This window comes from Amblyraja radiata, chromosome 43 (genome assembly GCF_010909765.2).
Source record: "Amblyraja radiata isolate CabotCenter1 chromosome 43, sAmbRad1.1.pri, whole genome shotgun sequence".
Taxonomy (NCBI): Eukaryota; Metazoa; Chordata; class Chondrichthyes; order Rajiformes; family Rajidae; genus Amblyraja; species Amblyraja radiata.
In genome coordinates this window covers 6,803,007-6,830,831 of record NC_045998.1, presented here as the reverse complement: position 1 = coordinate 6,830,831, position 27,825 = coordinate 6,803,007, and the positions used below count along the sequence as shown (strand labels likewise).

The window sequence follows — 27,825 nt, the reverse complement described above, 5'->3', positions numbered from 1 at the left end:
ACAATACCTTTACATCAAGACAGATGCAATATACCTTAACATCAACAATCAAGAATGGGACTAGTGTATGAGGGTCATATTGGTCGGCAGGGGCAAGTTGGGCCAAAGGGCCTTGATCGTGCTATATGTCTTCATGTGAACATTGCGACAGAGGAAGCATATTAAAGGCACGGAAGTCTGAAGTGTATCTTGAACCGAAACATCACATCCATTTTCTCCATGCAGACCAATTGAATAACTACTTTGGTTCTGTCTTCACTAAGGAAGACATAAATAATCTTCCGGAAATGGCAGGGGACCGGGGGTCAAATGAGATGGAGGAACTGAGTGAAATCCAGGTTAGCCAGGAAGTGGTGTTAAGTAAATTGAATGGATTAAAGGCCGATAAATCCCCAGGGCCACATAAGAGATTAGTATGCAAACTTAAAACACACGGTATTGGGGGTTCAGTATTGATGTGGATAGAGAACTGGCTGGCAGACAGGAAGCAAAGAGTAGGAGTAAACGGGTCCTTTTCAGAATGGCAGACAGTGACTAGTGGGACTCAGTGCTGGAACCCCAGCTATTTACAATATATATTAATGATCAGGATGAGGGAATTGAATGCAACATCTCCAAGTTTGCGGATGACAGGAAGCTGGGGGGCAGTGTTAGGTGTGAGGAGATTGCTAGGAGGCTGCAAGGTGACTTGGATCGGTTGGGTGAGTGGGCAAATGCAGGGCAGATGCAGTATAATGTGGATAAATGTGAGGTTATCCACTTTGCTGGCAAAAACAGGAAAGTATCTAATTATCTGAATGGTGGCCGATTAGGATAAGGGGAGATGCAACGAGACCTGGGTGTCATGGTACACCGGTCATTGAAAGTAGGCATGCAGGTGCAGCAGGCAATGAAGAAAGCGAATGGTATGTTAGCATTCATAGTAAGAGGATTTGAGTATAAGAGCAGGGAGTTTCCACTGCAGTTGTACAGGGTCTTGGTGAGCCACACCTGGAGTATTGCATACAGTTTTGGTCTCCTATTCTAAGGAAAGACATTCTAGCCATAGGGGGAGTACAGAGAAGGTTCTCCAGACTGATTCCTGGGATGGCAGGACTTTCATATGAAGAAAGACTGGATAGACTCGGCTTGTACTCGCTAGAATTTAGTAGATTGAGGGGGGATCTTATAGAAACTTACAAAATTCTTAAGGTTGGACAGGCTAGATGCAGGAAGATTATTCCCGATGTTGGGGAAGTCCAGAACAAGAGGTCACAGTTTGAGGATAAGGGGGAAGTCTTTTAAGACCGAGATGAGAAAAACATTTTTCACACAGAGAGTGGTGAATCTGTGGAATTCTCTGCCACAGAAGGTAGTTGAGGCCAGTTCATTAGGTATATTGGACATCTGGTGGCGCTGTGGCTAGCTGCCTCCGCTTTCAGTCCGGTATCTTTTTGTTTTTTTTGTTATGTTTGAAGTGCGTTTTTTGTGGGTTTTCTAATGTCTTTATGTAGCAACGTTATAACATTTTGAGATTTTAAAAATCAAGTCTGCAATTTATCCCATCAGATAAAGCATAAAAAGAAGTTTAATTTGACACCTAATTCACTTTCATATCTCAAATATTTAAAAAGTTATGGCCATTTTCATACTCGGAAATTAGCATCTTGTTCCCTATTGATTTTCTATGGACATAACAAAAAAGCTGTGTTCGTGGACAGTCAAAAGCCCATAACTTTCTTAAAAATTAAGAGAACTGAATGAAATTTTCAGTTATCATAGATTGAAGCATTCTGAAACAAATATAAAATAATCTTACTTGGATGACCTGAAATTAAAGCATATAATTAGTTAGTTACCCAATTGTAGCTAATTTCAAACTTCAATTACTAGATCTAAACATCTATCCATTTCTTAATAAATGATTAACATTTTTAAATAGCCTAAGTGTCCAAATAATATTCACAAATAATTCACAATAAAACATGATTTTTAAATCTCATTTACATTAATTTATAGGCCAAATGGAAGGAATTTAGTGTTCAATTGCTGTAAATTAAAGTCCATTTAAATCAGCTTTCTAGTGGGATACTGTGAACGCGCTGGTTTAGAACGTTCACATTGCGGTAGATTTGTGCACTCAAATGCCCAGAAAAATACTGCGGGATATAATGGGCCCAAATTAGCTACTCGCAACATTAAACTTTGTATAAAGGGATCTTAAGAAGCCCTTTTTAATGTAAAAATAAACAGCCTACCTTCTATTGTCCCCTGTATGAGATCCGGCCGCTTGCCGGCGGTCGCGGGTTTAGAGGTTAATTTTTAAACTACTATAACAATTAGATAAAGCCCTTAAAAGTAATAATAGCTAAAGTGACGGAATCATCCAGCGATTTTTCATTAATAATTAACTAGGCTGAACATCCTCGATTTGAACAGCCTCGGGAAAATCGCGTTTTAAACCCGCCCCCCTCTAAACGGCGCCAAAATCGCGCACACCCGCAGTGACAGATTTTCAGCGACGCTTCAGGTACGCTTTGCAACATGTTGTTCAAGAAGGAACTGCAGATGCTGGAAGATCGAAGGTACACAAAAATGCTGGAGAAACTCAGTGGGTGCAGCAGCATCTATGGAGCGAAGGAAATAGGCGACGTTTCGGGCCGAAATCCTTCTTCAGACTGAAGAAGCAACATACCTACTTTATGTGGGGGAAGAGGATACGGCAAGTGAGATACCGTCCTTCAGTCGCTTCCTGGAGAGGATGCGACAACTATTCGAGTCGCGTCCTCGCCCCCCCCCCCCCTCATTTTTTGATACATCGCGGGGCGGGCGATGCCTTACAGGGGATCGCCGTTTGGAGCCCAGGTGTGCTGGGCCTGCTGCACCAACATCGCGGAGCTGTGGTTCACGGAGCTCCCAACGCGGGCAGCGCTGATCAACATCGCGGAGTCCTGCGACTCCGCCCGGCTCGGCCTGTGGACTTCGGGAGCCGCGGACTCCGGTGCGTGGTGACAGATCTGGAGGTCTGGGCCGCTGAGGATGTTCTCCGTCGGCGTTCCATCGTTCCCGGCGAGAGGGCCTGAGCATCGGGCCGCCCGTGGCGGCGACTGCGGGTGCTCGGGAAACCCGACCACGGGTGAACATCTGGGAAGATCGGCGGGGAGGCTGGATGGACTATGGTACCTTCCCCCACTTTGGTGCCGCTGTGGGGTTATGTTGTGTCATGGACCTCTGTGTTTGTGCTTTAAAAAAAAAAAAATGTATTTATATATTATTTATTTTTTAATGTTACTTGACTGTAAGGAAAATCCATTTCGTTGTCTCTTATGAGATAATGACAATAAATTGAATACAATACAAAACAATATTTAAGAGGGAGTTAGATGTGGCCCTTGTGGCTAAAGGGATCAGGGGGTATGGAGAGAAGGTATGTACAGGATACCGATTTGGATGATCAGCCATGATCATATTGAATGGCTCGAAGGGCCCAAAGCCCAACTCCTGCACCTATTTTCTATGTTGCTATTTGTAAATACACTCTTCTCCAGCTTACCCCCATTAGTCTTGTTCAGTAAAAAACATTGACTCAGGCACTGGACCAACTGAACTTTATTTTTAGAATGAACAGCAAATTCCCCTATACGATACATAAATCACCGCAGGTTCGATCCTTGTCTCTACCTGGCCAAGCCCTTCAGCCTCATGCAAGCAGACACACACCAAAAGGTCACGCAGTCCTAAGCGCCCCTCCAGAAGATCGACACCGATCTAAAATGAGGTTACCTTTTATAGGTCCATGAACCTTAAGAGGCCGAACTACATAGCGTTGGTCTCTTTACAGTCCAATCAATCATATTAATTACATCAATACATTTTTGACAGTTCTGCCAACCAATTACAGTATATCTAAAACAATGTTTCTTGCAGAAATGTTTTATCATTTGGTGTTTTATTACTATTAATGTTTAGTGTTTTCTGAGTCATTCGTAACTGTCACTGTATGTCATGTTGTTACTTGTGGGCGGAGCACCTAGGCAAATTCCTTGTATGTGAATACCTGGCCAATAAACTTACTTAGTCCCCTGAATAATACATCATTTACCCTGGAACTCAAAACAATTCTGCTCGGGCTTAACACTTCGGCCATTCAACAAACAGCAGGGGAACTGTCTTGCAACATTATTTACATATCTTTTGCAGCAATCCAATCAAACTCATGCATTTACAATACGTTGGAGGTCCTCTGCAAGAATCTCATACATATTGACAATTGAAGAGATACTTATACATGTCTTATCTGAAACACTGATCTGGGACCTAAACTTCCTGACACCAGCCAACAGCTTGTGGGTTCTTATACTGAAATACAGACTTGGCCAAAAAGGCCTTTGCAATGCATGAATCCTCTGCTAAATGTTGGTTCTATTCTGCCTCTATTTTGGCTTGGATTTATACATGGATGCTGTCTGAGTCGTTGAGTTATTCCAGTACATGGTGTCTATTTTTGTAAACCAGCAGCTGCAGTTCCTCGTTTCTGCATGTTAAAGGGAATCGCGATTTAGACCGGTGTCACTGTGTTTGTGGGTGCCATCATATCGCCGGATTTCCCAGCCACCCCGTTGGAAAATGAAAATGTTTCCCTGTCACAAGTTCGCCCCGCCAGTGATCTCAATCGTGAGGTGCGAAAGAACCGCAACGTGTTAGTTAGTTTTAACATTTCAGTCGAAAAGTAGCGAGTATGTCAGCGATCGGGGCAGAGAACACGCTCAGCGCAGCAATGAAACCAGTTTAAATGGAACGTGCTGCATTGAATTCGGGTCAAACCTTTTCCAAAGCAAACCTTCCGGCCTCAAGGATAGACTAGGGGCGGTCTGGGACACAAAGGTGTCCGATTTTCATGAGAATCTGAGACTTTTTGAGGAGAGAGAAACACAGTGGCGCCGGGAGCTGACAACAGGATGTTTCCGCCCCGTCCGCTCTCTGCCTTTAAGTTGCTCTGTGCCGCCGCCTCTCGTTTCATTTCTCACCCAGTCCTGACTGTGAGAGATAACTTGTGCAGAGTTGCTGATATGAGCGAGACCGCAGCCGCCGAAGCGGCTCCTCCGCCCGCCCAAACCAAGGCTCCCAAGAAGAAGGCGGCGGCCGCCCGGAAAAAGACCGCCGGTCCCAAGCTGGGGGAACGGATCGACAAGATTGTTGCGGATTGCAAGGAACGGCGAGGAATGTCCCTGGTGGCGGTATCGAAGGGACTGGTCGCCTGCGGTATCGATGTTGAAAAGTACCACAAGCTCATCAAGGTGACCATTAAGAGGAAATTGGAAACCGGCTCCCTGGTTCAGACCAAGGGCACGGGTGCCTCGGGCTCCTTCAAGGCCGCTGCGAAAGAAGGCGCCGTGAAAATGGCAAAGAAAGCCAAGAAACCAGCGTCCAAGGTTCCGAAGACCAAAAATCCGATCGCTAAAAAAACCCCGTCCAAGAAACCACCGGCAAAGAAAATGTCCAAGAAAACTGTAAACAAGAAATCTCCCGCCAAGAAAGTTGTAAACAAGAAACCACCGGCTAAGAGAGTTGGGGCCAAGAAACTAACACCAAAGAGGCCGGCGGCTAAGAAATCAGTGGCCAAGAAGGCGGCGCCCAAGAAGGCCCCAGTAACAAAGACGTCGAGAAAAGGGCCGAAGCCGAAACCAGCGGCGAAAGTCGCGAAGAAAACGACAAGAAAATGAATTAAAAAGATCAACTTATAAAGACCTAAACCCAACGGCTCTTCTCAGAGCCACTCACATCTCCCCGGAAAGAGCTGATCCTGAATCAAGGGTTGTGTTGGAGGGGTGATATGGGGAGAGGGAACGGGCTCTGAAGATGAATGGGAAGGAGACTCATTAATTGTCAATGCATTTAGACAGAAATATTACTGATTGCTCTTTAATGTGGAATCCGTGCCTGTGAAAGTTTGTGGGGCGCTGAGCCTTGGGTGTATTGTCAGCAAACCGTTGAAAATTGGCGGTTGCAGAAAACCGGGGGAGGAGCTGGGGATGAGAAGCCGCTCTCTGCTCTGTCTGTCACTCTGACTCTGTCTCCTCCCCTTCTCGCCTCTCTCTCTGCATTTCTCGACCAGGTCGGGGCGCTGTGTATAAAAGGAGACAGTAGCATTCGCCCTTTTATTGTGCAGCGACTTGAGTGTAGAAACATCATGTCTGGCAGAGGGAAAGGAGGCAAAGGACTGGGTAAAGGCGGTGCAAAACGGCATCGCAAAGTACTTCGCGATAACATCCAAGGCATCACCAAACCAGCTATCCGCCGCATGGCTCGGCGTGGCGGTGTCAAGCGAATCTCGGGTCTCATCTACGAGGAGACCCGTGGGGTGCTGAAGGTTTTCTTGGAGAATGTGATCAGGGATGCGGTCACCTATACCGAGCACGCCAAGCGTAAAACGGTCACTGCCATGGATGTGGTGTACGCTCTGAAACGCCAGGGCCGCACACTCTATGGCTTCGGCGGTTGAAGAATTATTCCCTTTATCCAATCGATAAAACAAAGGCTCTTTTAAGAGCCACCCACCATTTCACTGAGTGAGCAGTGACCGCGAGCATGATCACATTATGTACTGAATGAACTTTTAGTTATTGCCCGATCGCCGCCTGCATTTGATTGATTCTTACTTTCAGCGGTTGTGATGAAGAAAGGTGCAGTTAGGCAGATATTCTGAAGAGGGGCTTATGGTAGACTATTCTCCAGGCCAAAGATCATAAAGGCTCTCCGTTTTCCCCTTTGCTATTTAACGCTTTGTAAATCCAGCAACACAAAGGTCGTCTCGAAACTTTCCCGACAAGCAGTGGTATATCTCGTCTCAGGTAGAACTGAATACCGTCAGTTTCCAAATCGGGTCTGTAAATTCGCACCGCATATTCAGACTTGGTGGTTTGTGGAGGTGATTTAAATTAATTGGAAATTAAGTTGGTAGGAACAGAATAATGCTGCATTCACAATTGCAAGGGAGTATTTACCTCGGTTCCCGCTTGCTGTTAAATTGGCGGGCAATTTGAAATTGAACCAGTAGCCAACCACACGACAGTGTGCCTGCCCTCACTGGTTGTCTGAGCTCCGCCCGCCGCTCACAAATCTCTGTAATTGGTCACAAATAATATTTTCCCCGCCGGCCTCAGACCTGATACTGCCGGCCAGATGCTGACTGAGCTGCTGCCAATCGCAGCGCGGGAACGACATGTTTGCATCTGTACTACAGCCAATCTCACGTTGTGGGCCGGCCCTTCACCAAGGCTTTAAAAGTCGGCTCCAGAGACGGCTCCGTCATTCCAGTGCCTCTATTTCAGGCTGTAATATAAGTGTTGAAGCACAATGGCCCGGACCAAGCAGACAGCGCGCAAATCGACCGGAGGGAAAGCTCCTCGCAAACAACTGGCGACCAAAGCGGCGCGGAAGAGCGCTCCAGCCACGGGCGGAGTGAAGAAGCCTCACCGCTACCGGCCCGGCACCGTGGCTTTGCGGGAGATCCGGCGCTACCAGAAATCCACCGAGCTGCTCATCCGTAAACTGCCCTTCCAGCGCCTGGTGCGTGAGATCGCTCAGGACTTCAAGACAGACCTGCGCTTCCAGAGCTCGGCCGTCATGGCCCTGCAGGAGGCCAGCGAGGCTTACCTGGTGGGGCTCTTTGAGGACACCAACCTGTGCGCCATCCACGCCAAGCGAGTCACCATCATGCCCAAAGACATCCAGCTGGCCCGCCGCATCCGCGGGGAGCGCGCTTAAACTCCGAACCAAGGACAACAAAAGGCTCTTTTAAGAGCCACCAACCCGGCTGTGGAAAGAGCTGTGTCCTCCTGTTCATTGTCCTCTTACATTATGGTCCCGGCCTTTCTTACCATAACTGGCACCGCAGTCACAGCTGCCGAGCGGAGTCTGACCCCACGGGCTCCAGTGTCCCGGACGGACCCGGTTACCATGTGAATCCCCTTGTGACGCGTTCTCGTCTCCCCAAGAACAAACTCCTTTATTGATCATTTCCCCCGCGTCACATGTCATTATTCGGCCCTTCCACAGACACCGTGAGTGGTCCTGAATTAATGTCTGGGTCACTGGGTTGTTTTATCCTTCACATGCTCTACCCAGCTGTTCATTATATCATTACAGTGGCGGCCCGGGCTATCAGCGGGACTTTATTTAGCAACGTCCCACGCTCGCTATTACTGAGCGGAATCTCACGCCGCTGATCCAATGTCTCGGGTAGACTGTTTATGTTGTAAATCTCATAGCGACGATGTGTAAACGACCCGAGAAAACCGCGCCCGCTGTTTGCTCTTCGCCTCCATTGTGAAGTCGCTGCTTTCACCGACAACAAAAGTCTAGTAGGCACAGAAAATGGCGCGAAAAACAACTGTCGGCCCTGCAGTAAAACAGTTTTTTTCTGGTTTATATTCTATATCCTTACCTAGGAGAGTGAGCACGTCATATACCTTCCTCACCAGTGTATTCCACAGGGCTGCATCCTATGTCAGACCCCAATGTCTGTTCATCAACATTCCTTGTAAACCCTCAGCTATGTCCAGGCCCCGTACACCTCAATACTCCTCCAGGAAGGTCGTGAGGCTCTCTGGTTTCCCCTGAACATAGACCCAACTGGGTCTTGCAATTACTTGCAATTTCTATGACCCCATTGGCTCATCTAAATTATGTTTTATGTTATATTTTTAATTGTCTACTGTCTATTGTATTGATACGTGGGCAAAGCACCAAGGCAAATTCCTTGTATGTATGCATAATACTTACAACATTCTTAAGAGGTTGGACAGGCTAGATGCAGGAAGTTGTTCCCGATGTTGGGGAAGTCCTGAACAAGGGGTCACAGTTTAAGGATAAGGGGGAAATCTTTTAGGACCGAGATGAGAAAAACATTTTTCACACAGAGAGTGGCGAATCTCCGGAATTATCTGCCACAGAATGTAGTTGAGGCCAGTTCATTGGCTATATTTAAGAGGGAGTTAGATGTGGCCCTTGTGGCTAAAGGGACCAGGGGGTATGGAGAGAAGGCAGGTACAGGATACTGAGTTGGATGATCAGCCATGATCATATTGAATGGCGGTGCAGGCTCGAAGGGCCGAATGGCCTATTCCTGCACCTAATTTCTATGTTTCTATCCCTTTCTACCTTCAACAGACCACACCCTCTGCAACTTCTTGTTTCAGTCATCCCTTCCCACCCAAACCACCCCTTCCCCAGCTACTTTCCTCTGCAACCGCAGGAGATGTAACACCTGTGCCTTTACCTCTTCCCTCACATTTACCCAAGGATCTCAGCTGTCCTTAACATGAGACAAAGATTCATGTGCGCCTCCTTTAACCACCTCTGTTGTATTTGGTGTTCCTGCTGTGGCTTCCTGTATGGCGAGACCTGGTGTAGACTCAGTGACCGTTTCACTGAAGACTTGCACTCAATCCACCAAGGCCTGGACTTCCCAGTGGCTAACCATTTTACCTCCCCCTCCAATTCCCATATTGACCTTTCTCTGCTGGACCTCCTCTATTGCCAGAGTGAGGCCACACACAAACTGGAGGAACAGTACTTTATATTCTGCTTGGGCAGCCTACAACCTGATGGTATGAACATTGAATTCACCAGTTTAAGGTAACTAATCTACAAACAATTCCCAAACTCAACCCTTATTTTTCTTTCATCACAACCTCTATCACAACACCTGTCCCTTCACCTCCCCCCTCGACTCCATTCAAGGACCCAAGCAGTCGTTCCAGGTGCGACAAAGGTTCACCTGTATCTCCTCCAACCTCATCTACTGCATCCGCTGCTCTAGATGTCAGCCAATTTACATCGGGGAGACTAAGCGGAGGTTGGGCGATCGTTTTGCCGAACACCTCCGCTCAGTCCGCAATAACCAACCTGAACTTCCGGTGGCTCAGCACTTCAACTCCCCCTCCCATTCCCAATCCGACCTCTCTGCCCTGGGTCTCCTCCATTGCCAGAGTGAGCAACAGCGGAAATTGGAGGAACAGCACCTCATATTCCGTCTGGGGATCTTGCGTCCGGATGGCATTAACATTGAATTCTCCCAATTTTGCTAGTCCTTGCTGTCTCCTCCCCTTCCTCAACCCTCTAGCTGTCTCCTCCCACCCTCCCATCCGCCCGCCCTCGGGCTCCTCCTCTTTTCCTTCCTTCACCCCCCCCCCCCCCCCCCCATCAGACTGAAGAAGGGTTTCGGCCCAAAACGTCGCCTATTTCCTTCGCTCCATAGATGCTGCTGCACCCGCTGAGTCTCTCCAGCAATTTTGTGTACCTTCGATCTTCCAGCATCTGCAGTTCCTTCTTGATGGCCGACTAGGAAAAGGGGAGATGCAGCGAGACCTGGGTGTCATGGTACACCAGTCATTGAAAGTGGGCATGCAGGTGCGGCACGCAGTGAAGAAAGCGAATGGTATGTTAGCTTTCATAGCAAAAGGATTAGAGTATAGGAGCAGGGAGGTTCTACTGCAGTTGTACATGGTCTTGGTGAGACCACACCTGGAGTATTGCGTACAGTTTTGGTCTCCAAATCTGAGGAAGGACATTATTGCCATAGAGGGAGTGCAGAGAAGGTTCACCAGACTGATTCCTGGGATGTCAGGACTGTCTTATGAAGAAAGACTGGATAGACTTGGTTTATACTCTCTAGAATTTAGGAGATTGAGAGGGGATCTTATAGAAACTTACAAAATTCTTAAGGGGTTGGACAGGCTAGATGCAGGAAGATTGCTCCCGATGTTGGGGAAGTCCAGGACAAGGGGTCACAGCTTAAGGATAAGGGGGAAATCCTTTAAAACCGAGATGAGAAGAACTTTTTTCACACAGAGAGTGGTGAATCTCTGGAACTCCCTGCCACAGAGGGTAGTCGAGGCCAGTTCATTGGCTATATTTAAGAGGGAGTTAGATGTGGCCCTTGTGGCTAAGGGGATCAGAGGGTATGGAGAGAAGGCAGGTACGGGATACTGAGTTGGATGATCAGCCATGATCATATTGAATGGCGGTGCAGGCTCGAAGGGCCGAATGGCCTACTCCTGCACCTAATTTCTATGTTTCTATGTTTCTATGTTTGAACATCTTATAGCGGATCTTTGGTAGGGAACTTCTTCTTCTACTTCTTCTTCTTTGGAGTTTTACGGCAGCCGGCATCCACAATGTTGCATTGCTGCCACCTTCTGGCTTCACTCCACAGTCCTCATGTCTTTACATTATATCCTTGTTATAAGGCCAGAGGCCCTCAAGAAATTAAACAACACCTTTACTCCTTTTCCTTCCCCTCCATACTCTAGAATGTTCTTTTCTGATATATCTGTCATTCCAATTTTCTTCATTTCACTGATCAATACTCTTCTTTCTGTTTCATATCTTCTACATGCAACTAGAGCATGCTGAACTGCTTCCGGCTGATGGCATTCCTCACACAGCCCAGTAGGGTGTTTTCCCAACATTTTTAATGTGCTGTTCAGGTGAGTGTGTCCTATCCTCAATTTTGCTAATACTACCTGTTCTCTCCTGTTCCCCCCTCTTCTTGCTGTAATGCCCACTCTGTTTTGTAGCGAATAGAGGTGTCTCCCCTTTGTCTCCTGTTCCCAGTATTGTTGCCATTCCTGATTTATTTTCTTCCACAAAATGTGTTTTCCTTCAGATTTGGATAATTGTAAGTTTACCTCTATGTTCTCTTTTTTAACGGCCTCTTTTGCAAATTTATCCACTTTTTCATTTCCTAGCACACCAATATGTGCTGGGACCCACAACAAAGTCACGTCACTGCCCTTCCTTGTTACTTGGCTTAATAGTAGTAGAATTTCATACACTAGGTCAAGCCGCCTATGGGTTGGTAGGGAACTCAACCCGAGCGCGGACTAAATAGGCTGCACACTGCCCTATGCTAATGAGGGATTGGGGAAAGCGAACGTTGTCATTGGATGGTGTCAATCAACTCTTTGATTGGACCTTGAAGTGACAAATCACAGTGCTTCGCTTCCACCAATCACAGAGCGCGCCCACTGCCCCGTGTCCGGTAACACGTGACAGGACGGGGAGGCGGAGTTCGGCAGAGCTGCTGCTGTCAATCATTTTTTTAAAATTTCAAAATAGACTTTATTCAGGTAATAAATATATAAGATATTCTCTACTTTCGACATAAAGTGTTAACTACCGAATTCCTTTGAAGGAATCAGAGAAGAAATACACTGCGTTTGAAGCAAATGGGAAATTACATCACTACAGCAGTTTCTTTTGGTGTAACTAATAGCGTGGCTGTTTTTCAGAGATGGACAAACTTGTTGAACAGGAAAACCTTAAAGATACTTTCCCTTATCTTGAGAATATAACTATTGCAGGAAAAGACCAAGCTGAACATGATGAAAATGTACAACGGTTTTTAGATGTCGTACATTCTAAAAATCTAACATTAAATCAAGGAGGACGACCAGTGGCTTTCATGTCTCGTACTCTCCAGGGTAGTGAATTGCAATACCCACCTGTCGAAAAGGAAGTTACAGCAATTATTGAAGCAGTGAGGAAATGGAGTCATTTCCTTGCTCGCCAGCACTTCACTTTGATAACAGATCAGCGTTCAGTAGCTTTCATGCTGGATAATCAGAAACGAACGGAGATTAAAAACAGTAAAATTCATGAATGGAGGATTGAATTATCTGCATATTGTTATTCAATTGAATACCGCCCTGGTAAGGATAATATTGCTCCAGATTCATTAGCTCGAGCATTTTGTGCCTCTGTTAATTCTTCTGCACTCACTGATCTTCACAATGGGCTGTGTCATCCTGGAGTCACTCGTTTGTTTCACTATGTTCGTTCCAAAAATTTACCTTTCTCTACAGAAGATGTGAAGATGATGTGTACTTCATGTAGAATCTGTGCTGAATTAAAACCAAGGTTCTTCCATCCTGAAGAAGGAAGATTGATCAAAGCTACTCAACCTATGGAATGTTTGAGTTTTGACTTCAAAGGGCCTTTACCATCCTTCTCTCGAAATGTTAATATACTTACCTTAGTTGACGAATATTCGAGGTTTCCATTTGCTTTCCTTGTCCAAACGTTACCTTACACTACCTTCTATGCTTATCAAATGTTTAGATCAACTGTTTTCATTCTGTGGATTTCCAATTTACATACATTCTGATAGGGGCACCTCATTCACGTCAAATGATTTAAAAGACTACCTTTTTAATAGAGGAATTGCAACAAGTAAAACAACACCATGTCATCCTATTGGAAATGGTCAGGTTGAGAGGTATAACAGAATCATTTGGAAAGCAGTGAAACTGGCTTTAAAGTCAAATGATATACCAGATCAGCATTGGGAATGTGTTCTACCAGATGCATTACACTCCATCATATCTCAACTGTCAACTGCTACCAATACTACTCCACATGAGCGGTTCTTTAACTTCAAACGGCGTCCTTCTAGTGGTACTTCTCTGCCATCATGGTTTACTAGCCCTGGGCCTGTGTTGCTTTGTCGTTATGTCCGATCAAATAAGAATGAACCTTTTGTTGATGAAGTTGAACTGACTGGACAACCTTTCTTATGTAACTATCAAGTATCGAGATGGACATCAGTCAACTGTCTCACTTCGTTACCTTGTACCATGTCCGTCTTCTCCATCAGTTCCGTCACTTCTCTATAACACTAATCGAGAATTTCATCCATCAGCTCCGTCACATCATGATAACACTAATCGAGAACTTCCTCCAACACTTCCAGCATCCCCTATGGAAATTTCTAAAAGAAATTCTAAAATTATAAATCTAAATAACAATATGAGAGAAGTTGATGACCAAGCAATATATCTACCCCCAGCTATTGAAACACCATTATCTCCTGAAGCTCCAGTGCTGCGACGGTCATCAAGACGTACTAAACCTCCTGACCGTCTCAACTTATAAAATGGAGGGGAGAATGAAGTGGGCACATGTGCGGGGCTCTTCTAGAGTGTGCGCATATGCAGGACTTTTCCGGAGTGTGCGCATGTGCAAAGTATTTTGGGCGGGAAAGGCCTGTGGAATCAGCCATGTTTGCCAGACGTTTCTGAGTTGATGTAGTAAAGAAATAAGTTGCTTAAAGCTTAAATAAAGTTAAGTAGATTACGAGTAAAGTTTTATTTGCCTCACAACATACAATACATGAACCGTGCGAAAATATCATCCGACATTTTCGGGGACCGTTGGCTGCACCGAGCTTCAGTGCATCCCTCAGCATTTACTCCTGCAGTCTGCAGCGGGCCAGTCGGCAACATTCCCTGACGGACATCTCGCTTTGCTGGGTGGTGAACAATGTTCGGGCTGACCAAAGAGTGTCTTTCACTGAGTTGATGACCTTCCAACAGCACTCGATATTAGTCTCTGAATGTGTCACTGGGAACAGTCCGTAAATCACAGAGTCCTCTGTGACGGAGCTTTTCGGGTTAAAGCGTCCCAGGGATCCCTGCATACTTCTCCAGACTCTCTTTGCAAATCCACATTCTGCGAAGAGGTTTGCAACCGTCTCCTCCCCATAGCAGCCGTCCCGAGGGCAGCGTGCGCTGGTAGTGAGGTTCCGACAGTGCAGGAAGGATCTGACTGGGTGGGCTCCCCTCACCACGAGTTAAGCCAGGTCTTGGTGCTTGTTGGTGAGTTCTGACGATGGGGCATTTTGCCAGACAAGCTGGGCAGTCTGCTCTGGGAACCACGCCACAGGATCCATGGAGTCCTTTCCCTGCAGTGCCTGCAGGACGTTCTGTGCTGACCACTGCTCGATGGACTTGTGGTCAAAGGTGTTGGTCCGGAAGAACTTTTCCACAAATGACAGATGGGGCGGCAATGTCCAGCTGACTGGCACATTGCGTGGCATCTGCGCCAGGCCCATCCTTCACAACACCGGGTACAGGTAGAACCTCAGCAGGTAATGACACTTGGTGTCCACATGCCTTGGCTCTACACTCCGCCTGATGCAGCCACACACGAAGGTGGCCATCAGGGTGAGGGCGATGTTGGGCATCATTTACCCCCATTGTCTGCAGAACTGTGCATTGTGGCCCGTTGCACCCGATCTATCCTCGACCCCCAGATGAACTGGAAGACGGCCCGGGTGCTCCCTGTGGTGCAGGAGGGAGGGACAGGCCACACTTGCTCCAAGTACTGCAGCCCCAATAGCACCTCACACCTGATGACCCCATTTTTCCTGTTATGGAGAGGGAGCGTTGCCTCCACAGCTCCAGCTTCTTCCCAACCTTGGTTACACGCCTCAGCCCCCCCCCCCCCCCCCCCCCCCCCCCTCGAACCAGATCCCCAGCACCTACAAGAAGTCAGGCTTGATGGTGAAGGGGACGGAAGAACGGTCGGGCCAGTTGCCAAAGAGCAAGGCCTCGCTCTTCCTGCGGTTCACCCTGGCTCCCGTGGCCGACACAAACTGGTCGCAGATGTTGATCAATCTGCGGACCGACCCTGGATCCGAGCAGAAGATGGCGACATCGTCCATGTACAGGGAGATTTTGACCTGAGTGCCCCCACTGGCAATCTCACTCCTCTTATGCTCACATTCTTGCTGATGGACTCGGCAACAGTTTCAATACAGCAGACGGACAAGACAGGGGAGAGAGGGCAACCCTGCCTGACTCCAGACCTGACGGGGAAGCTGTCTCATTCCCACCCATTGATTTGCGCTGCACTACAGATATCGGTGTAGAGCAGTTTGATCCCATTTTGGTGAGCACGTCCCTCATGTACGTGTGTGATATCCTGTCGAAGGCCTTCTCCTGGTCCAAGCTGGCTAGGCAGGCATCCACCCGTCTGTCCTGCACGTAAGTAATGGTATCTCTCATCAGCGCTAGGCTGTCTGAGATTTTCCTGCCAGGTACAGCACAGGTTTAGTCCAGGTGGATCACCCATCCCAGAGCAGACTTGACCCAGTTGGTGATGGCCTTAGACAGGATCTTGTAATCTACATTCAACAATGTAATGGGTCTCCAATTCCTTATATCCTTCATCTCCCCCTTCTGCTTGTTGATTAGGGTGATGCTGCCCTTCCACATGAAGTCTGACATGCTGCCGGCTAGAAGCATGTGGTTGTACACTTCCAGCAGGTCCGGGCCCACCCAGTTCCACAGAGCCGAATACAACTCGGCCGGTAGCTGACAATCATCGCTTGGACGTAGACATTAAAGATCTGAGGGCGGATCTTTGGTAGACATAGCTTCTGTCATTGGAACACTGGTTGCGATGAAGTCACACCGAGGCCCGGCTGGGGAAGGACGGCAGATGGGCTTTTACCACATGCCAGGTCCTGTGGGACTCTACAATCTGCCGGATTGAAAAGCACGTTCTCAGTTCCACAACAGGACAGCCGTCACCACACATGGAATAACAGTGAGAGCTGACAGACATGGATAATCTGGATCCCAGTCTGGTTCCCAAAAATTCACTCAATCCTTGTTCATGTGAGTATAGAAGGATGAGGGGCACCCATTGAAACTTACAGAATAGTGAATGGCCTGGACAGAGTGAACATGGAGGGGATGTTTCCACTTGTCTTGGACAAGAGGTCATAGCCTCAGAATAAAAAGGACATACCTTTAGAAGGGAGATGAGAAGGAATTCCTTTAGTTAGAGAGTGGTGAATGTGGAATTCATAACCACTGATGACTGGTGGCCAAGTCAATGGATATTTTTAAGGTGGAGATTGACAGATTCTTTATTAGTTAGGGTGTCAGGGGTTTTGGAGTGAAGGCAGGAGAATAGAGAGGTCAGTCATGATTGAATGGCAGAGTAGACTTGATGGGCCGAATGGCCTTATTCCACTCGTTATGAACTCACGTGTGTATTGGATTTAATGCGGGTTTCATCTGTCCCAGTCAGAGACTCAGGCACAAAGACCGAAGGCTTAACCTGCAGTCAGGTAGAGAGATGGCGACAGAAGAGATCAGAGACTGAGAGATACAGAGTAAGGTCACTCCCCCATAGGATGTCCCATCAGGCGCTAGGCAGAGAGACAGCTAACAGAGATGGTGTGGGACCCTTGATGTTTATGATGTAAAGACTTGGAGGTGAATGTGGGCGGCATAATTCGTATGTTTACAGATTATATGAGAATGTGTGGTTTTGTAGAGAGTGAGGATTATCAAAGGCAACAACAGAATATAGATCCGCTGGAATGTCAGGCAGTGGAATAGCAGATGGAATTTAATCCTGACACCTCTGATGTTCAACCTCTCACTTCTGAGGTCTGAGGTTCCCACCTGCTTTAAAAGGGCATCAATACAATACAATTTATTTGTCATTTGGACCCCTTGAGGTCCAAACGAAATGACGTTTCTGCAGCCATACATTACAAAAACAAAAAGACCCGAGACACAACACAATTTACACAAACATCCATCACATCGCTGTGATGGAAGGGAAAAAAACTTATCTCTCCACTGCACTCTCCCCCCCCCCATCATGTCAAAGTCAAAGCCCCCGGCTGGCGATGGCGATTGTCCCGCGGCCATTAAAGCCACGCCGGGTGATGCAAGGTCGCACACCGGTTCTTGTTGTTAGAGCCACCGGCGTGCGCTCGCAAAGTCCCGCGGCCATTCCAAGCCGCGCGGGGCGGTGCTGTAAGGCCCCGCTCCAGATGCTCTTCAACCCCGCAACTCGGGCGGGAGAAGTCGCCGTTGCGGAAGCCCCGAAAAGCGGCCTCCCAGCAGGGACCCGCGGGCTCCCGGCGCCGCCGTCCGCCAGACCCGCAGTTGCAGCCTCCGAATATCCGGGGGTCGGGTGGAAGCAGCGCTCCACCACCGCTCCACCTGCTTCGGACTCGGCCAGCTCCGCAACGGTGAGGTGAGTAGTCAGCAGCTCCACAACTGGAGCCCCAGGTCATTCCTGTTGGAGGCCGCTCCACGTTGCAGCCCCAACGACAACGGAGACCCGACAAAGAAAAGGTCGGGTCTCCCGTGCAGGGAAAGATTTTAAAATTACCCCCTCCTCCCCCCACACATACCCCAACAAAAAAAAAATAACAAAAACTACATAAAAACGAGACAAAAAATAAAAAACACAGACGGACTGCAGAGGCCGCTGCTGACAAGAGTCGCGCCGCCCACCAGTCATATCATCAATTATATTCATGCCCAAGAAGAGCAAGGTAACATGCTTCAATGACTATCTAACATCTGTGGTGATGAAGTGCTTTGAGAGGTTGATCATGGCGCAAATCAACTCCTACCTTGACAGAAACCTGGACCCTCTGCAGTTCGCTTACCGCCACAACAGATCAACGGTGGATGCGATCTCGCTGGCTCTCCACTCCGCTCTGGACCACTTGGACATCAAAAACTCATATGTCAGGCAGTTATTCATTGATACTAGCTCCGCATTTAGTACAATCATCCCCTCCTAGCTGGTTACAAAACTCGCAGAACTGGGTCTCTGCGCATCCCTCTGCAATTGGATCCTCGACTTCCTCATTCCAGCGTATTGGTGAAAACGTGTCAACCTCAATAGCAATCAGCACGGGAGCACCTCAAGGCTGCGTGCTTTGCCCCCTGCTGTACTCACTCCATACGCATGACTGCGTAGCCACTAACTCCATCATCATGTTCGCTAACGATACCACTGTTGTGGGACGTATCACTGATGGGGATGAGTCAGAGTACAGAAGTGAGATCGACCGACTGACCAAATGGTGCCAGTACAATTTCCAGGCCCTCAACACCAACAAAACCAAGGAACTGATTGTGGACTTTGGAAGTGATAGGATGGGGACCCACTGTCCCGTTTATATCAACGGGTCGATGGAAAGGGTCAAGCTTCAAATTCCTGGGCGTGCATATCTCTGGAGATCTTTACTGGTCTGAGAACACTGATGCAATCATAGTGAAAGCACATCAACGCCTCTACTTCCTGAAAAGATTACGGAGAGTCGGTATGTGAAAGAGGACTCTCTCTAACTTCTATAGGTGCACAGTAGAGAGCATGCTGACTGGTTGCATCGTGGCTTGGTTCGGAAACTTGAGCACCCTGGAGCAGAAAAGAGTATAAAAAGAAGTAAATACTGCCCAGTCCATCATCGGCTCAGACCTCTCTTCCGTCGAAAAGTCGCTGCCTCAAAAAGGCTGGCAGTATCATCGAGGACCCACATCATCCGGGCCATACACTCATCTCCCCACTACCTTCAAGTAGAAGGTACAGGAGCCTGAAGACTGCAACATCCAGGTTCAGGAATAGCTACTTACTCACAGCCATCAGGCTATTAAACTCTGCTCGGACAAAACTCTGAACATTAATAGCCCATAATCTGTTTATTTGCACTTTATCAGTTTACTAGAATAAGTGGGACCCGTTGGGTCCCATGTTCACACGGGAGGGCTGGTCCCCCGACGCAATATTCCACATCTCCACCAATTCCAATATTGGTGGCCAGTGGGGGGGCTTTCCGGAGTGCTGGTATGGGTTCTTGGGGTGGCAGCTCAGTCCCTCAAGCCTGATCTGCTGGCAGCTCACTCACGGCTGGTGGGCTGGCAGTTGACTCATGACTACTCCTTGAAATTCCATTTCAAGCAGGGTGCAAGGCCACCAAATTCAAATCCATGTTCCTACCATTTCAAGCAGGGTGCAAGGCCACTAAATTCAAGTGCAATTTCTTACCACTATGAGCAGGGTGCAAGGCCAACGAATTCAAGCGCAGTTTCCTACCACTTCAAGCGGGGTGCAAGGCCACCGAATTCAAGTGCAGTTTCCAACCACTTCTAGCAGAGTGCAAGGCCACCAAATTCATGTGCAGTTTCCAACCACTTCAAGCAGAGTGCAAGGCCACCGAATTCAAGTGCAGTTTCATACCACTTCAAGCTGGATCCAAGGCCACCAAATTCAAGTGCAGTTTCATACCACTTTCAGCAGGGTGCAAGGCCACCACATTCAGTGCAGTTTCATACCACTTCAAGCAGGATGCAAGGCCGCCAAATTCAAGTGCAGTTTCATTCCACTTCAAGCAGGGTGCAAGGCCACCAAATTCAAATGCAGCTTCATACCATTTCATCCCGGGTGAAACCTCCATAAAACCACACAAAACACCAAACTCACAGTTCAGTAGACATTTAGTGTGTTCAGTTGATTCACAGCTCAGACAAAGTCGTGACCTCTCCCTCCCCCATCATGCAGAGACTGAGCCACACCCACACCTCCGGGTTTTATAACCCCTCCCCCTCCCACCGGAAAAGGTGTGGATTTCATGGCGTGATTGACAGGAGAGAGATTCTCAACATTTATTAAACACTAATAACACTTTTATTTTTCATTGATGGGAAGAATTCTCTGCACTTGCTCAGCGGGTGGGGGACTGAGTAAGATGGCCAAAAATCACAGCCGCAAGTGGTAGCGTTTTTATCTAAAATCAATATACAGTGCAAACAGGTAGTAAGTGCATTTGCAGTAGTGCCTTTTAACTTCAAGCCAAAGCACCCAAGCCGCCATTTGCAGTAAGAAGTGCCTTCCAACTTCAAGCCAAAGCACCCAAGCCACCATTTGCAGTAAGTAGGGCCTTTCAACTTCCAAGCCAAAGCACCCAAGCCACCATTTGCAGTAAGTAGTGCATTTCAACTTCAAGCCAAAGTACCCAAGCCACCATTTGCAGTAAGTGGTGCCTTTCAACTTCAAGCCAAATCACCCAAGCCACCATTTGCAGTAAGTAGTGCCTTTCAACCACATGCCACCATTTGCAGTAGGTAGTGCCTTTCAACTTCAATCCAATGCACCCACGCCACCATTTGCAGTAAGTACTGCCTTTCAACTTCAAGCCAAAGCACCCAAGCCACCATTTGCAGTAAGTAGTGCCTTTCAACTTGAAGCCAAATCACCCAAGCCACCATTTGCAGTAAGTAGTGCCTTTCAACTTCGTGCAACCATTTGCAGTAAGTAGTGCCTTTCAACTTCAAGTCAAAGCAACCAAACCACCATTTGCAATAATAGTGTCTTTCAACTTCAAGCCAAATCACCCAAGCCACCATTTGCAGTAAGTAGTGCCTTTCAACTCCATGCCACCATTTGCAGTAGGTAGTGCCTTTCAACTTCAAGCCAAAGCACCATCGCCACCATTTGCAGTAAGTGGTGCCTTTCAACTTCAAGCCAAAGCACTCAAGCCACCATTTGCAGTAAGTAGTGCCTTTCAACTTCAAGCCAAAGCACACAAGCCAAAGCACACAAGCCACAATTTGCAGTAATTAGTGCATTTAAACCTCATGCCACCATTTGCAGTAAGTAGTGCCTTTTAACTTCAAGCAAAAGTACCCAAGCCACCATTTGAAGTAAGTAGTGCCTTTCAACTCATGCCATCATTTGCAGTAAGTAGTGCCTTTCAACTTCAAGCCAATGCACCCACGCCACCATTTGCAGTAAGTAGTGCCTTTCAAATTCAAGCCAAAGCACCAAAGCCAATATTTGCAGTAAGTAATGCCTTTCAACTTCGAGCCAAAGCACCCAAACAACCATTTGCAGGCAGTGTCTTTTTACTTCAAACAAACCATATTTTCATTTTCAAAACACATTAAGGGGATACAGTTGTGGTAGACATTTGTTCAGTGTTATTCAGAGGTCAGAGAGACGTTGCGCTTGGCTTCATCCATCTTGCAGAGACTGTGTGTGGCACACCGCTTCCTGGTTTTATAGTCCCTCCCCCTCCCTCCAGCCAAAGCCAAAGCACCCAATCCATCATTTGCAGTAAGTAGTTCCGTTCAACTTCAAGCCAAAGCACCCGCCACCATTTGCAGTAAGTAGTGCCTTTCAACCTCATGCCACCATTTGCAGTAAGTAATGCCTTTCAACTTCAAGCCAAAGCACCCAAGCCACCATTTGCAGTAAGAAGTGCCTTTCAACTTCAAGCAAAGCACCCAAGACAACATTTTCAGTAAGTAGTGACTTTCAACTTCAAGCCAAAGCACCCAAGCCACCATTTGCAGTAAGTAGTGCCTTTCAACTTCAAGCCAAAGCACCCAAGCCACCATTTGCAGTAAGTAGTGCCTTTCAACTTCTTGCCACCATTTGCAGTAAGTAGTGCCTTTCAACTTCAAGCCAAAGCACCCAAACAACCATTTGCAGGCAGTGCCTTTTAACTTCAAACAAACCATATTTTCATTTTTAAAACACTTTAAGGGGACTCACAGTTGTGTAGAAATTTGTTCAGTGTTATTCAGAGGTCAGAGAGACTTTACACTTGTCTCCATCCGTCTTGCAGAGACTGAGTGAGGCACACCACTTCCTGGTTTTATAGTCCCTCCCACTCCCTCCAGCCAAAGCACCCACACCACTTCCGGTGGGCGGCGCGACTTTCGTCAGCAGCGGCCTCTGCAGTCCGTCTGCGTTTTTATTATTTTATGTCTATGTTTTTATGTCATTTTTGTTATTTTTTGTTGGGGTATGTGTGTGTGGGGGGGGGGGGTGGGGGTGGTGTGGGGGGGAGGGGGTAACTTTTAAATCTCTCCCTGCACGGGAGACCCGACCTTATCTTTGTCGGGTCTCCGTTGTCGTTGGGGCTGCAACGAGGAGCGGCCTCCAACAGGAAGACCGGGGGCTGTGGTGCCGACTACTCACCTCACCGTCGCGGAGCTGGCCGAGTCCGGAGCAGGTGGAGCTGTGCTGTGGTGGACGCTGCTGCGGCCCGACCTCCGGAGATTCGGAGGCTGCAACTGCGGGTTTGGCGGACAGTGACACCTGGAGCCCGTGGGTCCCTGGAGGGAGACCGCTTTTCGGGGCTTCCGCAACGGCGACTTCTCCCGCCCGAGTTGCGGGGTTGAAGAGCTCCTGGAGCGGGGCCTTACATCATCGCCCCGCGCGGCTTGGAATGGCCGCGGGACTCTGCGAGCGCACGCTTTAATGGCCGCGGGACAATCGCCATCGCCCGCCGGGGGCTTTGACTTTGACTCTGACATCGGGGGGGGGGGGGGGGGGGGGGAGTGCAGTGGAGAGATAAGTTTTTTTGACCTTCCATCACAGCAATGTGATGGATGTTTATGTAAATTATGTTGTGTCTTGGGTCTATTTGTTTGTAATGTATGGCTGCAGAAACGGCATTTCGTTTGGACCTCAAGGGGTCCAAATGACAATAAATTGAATTGTAGTGTATTGTATTGTACCAGCATTTGCAGTAAGTAGTGCCTTTCAACTTAAAGCCAAAGCACCCAAGCCACCATTTGCAGTAAGTGGTGCCTTTCTACTTCAAGCCAAAGCACCCAAGCCACCATGTGCAGTAAGTAGTGCCTTTCAACTTCAAGCCAAAGTACCCAAGCCACCATTTGCAGTAAGGAGTACCTTTCAACTTCATGCCACCATTTGCAGTAAGTAGTGCCTTTCAACTGCATGCCACCTTTTGCAGTAAGTAGTGCCTTTCAACTTCAAGCCAATGCACCCACGCCACAATTTGCAGTAAGTAGTGCCTTTCAACTTCAAGCCAAAGCACCCAAGCCACCATTTGCAATAAATAGTGCCTTTCAACTTCAAGCCAAAGCACCCAAGCCACCATTTGCAGTAAGTAGTGCCTTTCAACTTCAAGCCAAATCACCCAAGCCACCATTTGCCTTAAGTAGTGTCTTTCAACTCCATGCCACCATTTGCAGTAAGTAGTGCTTTTCAACTTGAAGCCAAATCACCCAAGCCACCATTTGCAGTGCCTTTCAACTTCACGCCAAAGCTCCCTAGCCACCAGTTGCAGTAAGTAGTGCCTTTCAACTTCAAACCAAAGCTCCCAAGCCACCATTTGCAGTAAGTAGTGCCTTTCAAATTCAAGCCAAAACATCCAAACCACCATTTGCAGTAAATAGTGCCTTTCAACCTCATGCCACCATTTGCAGTAAGTAGTGCCTTTCAATTTCAAGCCAAAGCACCCAAGCCACCATTTGCAGTAAGTAGTGCCTTTCAACTTCAAGCCAAAGCACCCGCCACCATTTGCAGTAAGTAGTGCCTTTCAACTTCAAGGCAAAGCTCCCAAGCCACTATTTGCAGTAAGTAGTGCCTTTTAACTTCAAGCCAAAGCACCCATGCCACCATGTGCAGTAAGTAGTGCCTTTCAACTCGGGCGGGTGAAGTCGCCATTGCGGAAGCCCCGAAAAGCGGTCTCCCAGCAGGGACTCGTGGGCTCCCGGTATTACTGTCCACCAGACCTGCAGTAAGCCTCCGAATCTCTGGGGGTCCGGTCACAGCAGCGTGCCACCACCGCACCTCCTTCTCCGAACTCGGCCAGCTCTGCGATGGTGAGTAGGTCCACAGCTCCGCGACTGGAGCCCTAGGTCGTTCCTGCTGGAGGTCGCTCCACATTGGTCAGACCCAACGACAACGGAGACCCGACAAGGAAAAGGTCGGGTTCTCAGTGCAGGGGAAAGATTTTAAAAGTTTCCCCACCCCCCGCCCCCCACACACACATACCCCGTCAAAAAAAAAAAAAACTACATTGAAACAAGACAAAAAATAATAAAAAGGCAGACGGACTGCAGAGGCCGCTGGGCCGCCCACTTTAAACAAACCACATTTTCATTTTCAAACCACATTAAGGGGACTCAGTTGTGTAGACATTTGTTCAGTGTTATTCAGAGCTCAGACAGACGTTATGCTTGGCGTCATCTATCTTGCAGAGACAGAGTGAGTCACACCACTTCCTGGTTTTATAGTCCCTCCCCCTCCCTCCAGTAGGGACAGCAGAGACAAGGGTGATTTTTAAAAAACATTAATATTTCTCTGATTTGTCATCAATGGGAAAAAATCCTCTGCACCCGTATGGCGGAGGGGGGCTCTGAGGGAGGTGGCCAAAAATGACGGCCGTAGGTCACGGCTTTTTGTCAGAAATCGCAGCACAATGGGACAAATGCGGTCAAGATCAGAGTTTTAATAATATAGATTTATTCATGTGTGTATATTTTTATTCAATGTTAAATGGACACACTGATCTGTTCTGTATTCGTGCCTACTATGTTCTGGTGTGCAAAAACAAAGCAAGAATTACATTGTCCTATCAGGGACACATGACAATAAACTCTCTTGAATTCTCTCTTGATGCAATTTGGAAGGTGTAATAGTGTCAGACTAAATGGTAGGGCCTCAGGGAGAGTCGATAAACAGAGCAATCATGGGGCAAATCTTTCCTGAAAGTGGCAATACATGTCACATGTTGTAACATTTGTCAGTCATGTTATAACTTAATTTAACATTAGCTGACCCATTTTTGTTGGACTGGGCCCTCAATTATTAACTGTCTATATTAATTACCTGGACGAGAGGGCAGAGTATGAGGATGCATCTTGGCTGGGGACAAAGTACAGAGGAAACAAGGTATTCTTGTGTACTTATTGCATAGGGCAGGTGCAGCAAGTGGTGTGGGAGGGAAATGGTATTTACTGCAAGAGGGTCGAAGTTTAGAAATAGGGAGTATTACAGTTGTGCAGGTGAGTACTGGACACAGTTCTGCACCCTGTACTGAAGAATGTTTACACTGGGATGCAGGGTCAATTTAAAAGTGATACTTCCTGGGAGGAGAGGGCTGTTCTATAACAAGGAGTGAGAGAATCAAGGTCAGAATTTTGAGATTAGGAAAATGAAGGGTGAATTTACTTAGAAAAAAGATCCTTCAGGGTCGTGACAGAGCATTGGTGGAGATGCTTCCACCAGTGCGAGAAATTGGAATGTGCGGTCAGGGTTACATGATCAGGGAGTGGCCATTCAAAACTGAGGGTTGAAACAAGTCCTCTGAGGGTGGGGTTTCTGATGAATATGGCTCCCTGGAGATGTCGAGGCTGGATCACTGGAGAGAATTACAGAGGGGGATACAGTTTTGTAAGGTCTGGAAAGTACGGGCAATGTGGAACTGAGACAGGAGTTGAATCCGGGGACAAATCAGCCATGATCACAATACATGTTGGGGCAGGCTTGAGGGGCCAGGTGACCAACTCCTGCTCCTGTTATCTTGTGTTTTTCTGAATGAGGTTCACATCTGTAACTCACTGCTGGCAGAGGGGCTGGAAACAACCAGTCAGGCCTTTCAGAAGGAAATTGGACATTTGTTCTTCAGGCAAATAACCTGCAGACTTGTAAATCTTCTAAAGTCTTGGATGAACGTGGTCAGTTTGTGTAATAAAGATTCACTCTGCACAAACACTGGCACTGTATTCCAAGTACACTGAGCTGCCAGAGCACAACACTGGCCAGTGAAGATATTGACCAGTACAACATTCAGCTCTTAAAGACAAGGACAGAGATTGAACACAACACAATACAGATGGCCCGCAAGGGACGGGCAGCAAAGTGGTGCCAGTGACGCAAGATAGATCTCAACCTCACCTGCTGTCTGTATCAAGTTGGCATGTTCCCTTTGTGACGGCATGGGTTTCCTCCGGGTGCTCTGGCTTTCTCCCTCATCACAAAAACGTGCTCGGTTGTTGGTTGTCATTGGCCTCTGTTAATTGTCCCTTAAATTGTGTGCAGGGAGTGGATGAGAAGGTGTTGCAATGGAGAAATATTGGGCAGATTGATGATAACGGTGTACGGTGGGGAGAACGCCCATTTCTATACTGTATCTTTCTATTAATTCATTGTAATCCACCAGAGACATGAACAGCACTGTACTCTAAGGACACAAACCTTTACAATGGCCAGTGCTGTGCTGTACTGTAAGGGCACAAACCTTCACAACAGCCGACACTGCACTGTGAAGACACGGATCATTACATTGCCTGGAAGCAAGGACCAGCTCTTTGGATACAATCACCACCATCTCCATCTCTCCAAATCAGTCTGCAAACACCAAGAGAAGCCATTAAAATCACCTCTCATTCTTCTAAAGCCAAACTGGTACAGAGAAATTCCACTTCCGTTTAGTCCCTAACTTCAGGCTCCAATTTAAAGATGAGAAAAAATCCCTGCAGATGCAGGAACACCTGAGATAAAGACATACACAGCCAGGGCCGCATTTAGATGAAGAGAGGCCCTAAGCTATTTCACTTGTGCCCCCCCCCCCCCCCCAATCCCCCCCCAATCCCCCACCCCCACGACTAGAGGACCACGACTACCCGACAATGACAGTGTGACACTTTTAGATCCTACAGTATGTTATCATTAAACAGTTGGTTTAAAAATACATATTGGATTCACCGCGGAGCGGGCAATGCCTTACCTGGATCGCCGTTTGAAGCTCTGGGGTGTTACTGCTTCAACATCATGGAGCTGTGGTTTGAGGAGCTCCCAGCTTCGAGCTGTGCTGATTTAAAAATCGTGGAACCCTGGGATCCTTTTGCCGAGGGCCGCCAGCATGAATCTCTGCCCTGCTCAGCCTGTGGACTTCGGGTGGTGCGGGAGGGGAGGGAAGAATTGACCAGGGAGTTGCGGAGGGAGCGGGGGGGGGGGGGAGATGGGACGATGTGGCTACAGTGGTCACAGTGGAGGCGGCGAAAATGATGGAGGACTATTTTTGTATGTGACGGCTAGTGGGGTGAAAGGTGAGGACTAGGGGGACTCTGCCCTTGTTACGAGTGAGGGGGATGGGGAGAGGGAGCAGTGTTACGGGGTATGGAAGAGACCCTGGTGCGAGCCTCATCTATAGTAGGGGAGGGGAACCCCCGTTCCTTGAAGAATGAGGACATTTCCGATGACTTGGTGTGAAACACCTCATCCTGGGAGCAAATGCGGCGTAGACGGAGGAATCGGGAGTAGGGGATGGAGTCCTTACAGGAAGCAGGGTGGGAAGAAGAGTACAAGAAGGAACTGCAGATGCTGGAAAATCAAAGGTACACAAAAATGCTGGAGAAACTCAGCGGGTGCAGCAGCATCTATGGAGCGAAGGAAATAGGTGACGTTTCAGACCGTCTG

General features: G+C 47.7%; 1 protein-coding gene and 1 pseudogene across 1 annotated transcript; both read left to right on the top strand.

The window, feature by feature from the left end:
• The first annotated feature begins 5,857 nt into the window (after positions 1 to 5,857).
• LOC116968095 (histone H4-like) lies at positions 5,858 to 6,610 on the top strand. The gene has a single exon (XM_033014724.1). The coding sequence runs from the start codon at positions 6,170 to 6,172 to the stop codon at positions 6,479 to 6,481; it is 312 nt and encodes a 103-aa protein (XP_032870615.1). The 5' UTR covers positions 5,858 to 6,169; the 3' UTR covers positions 6,482 to 6,610.
• Positions 6,611 to 11,834: 5,224 nt separating this feature from the next.
• Positions 11,835 to 26,278, top strand: LOC116968012 (annotated as a pseudogene).
• Positions 26,279 to 27,825: the final 1,547 nt, after the last annotated feature.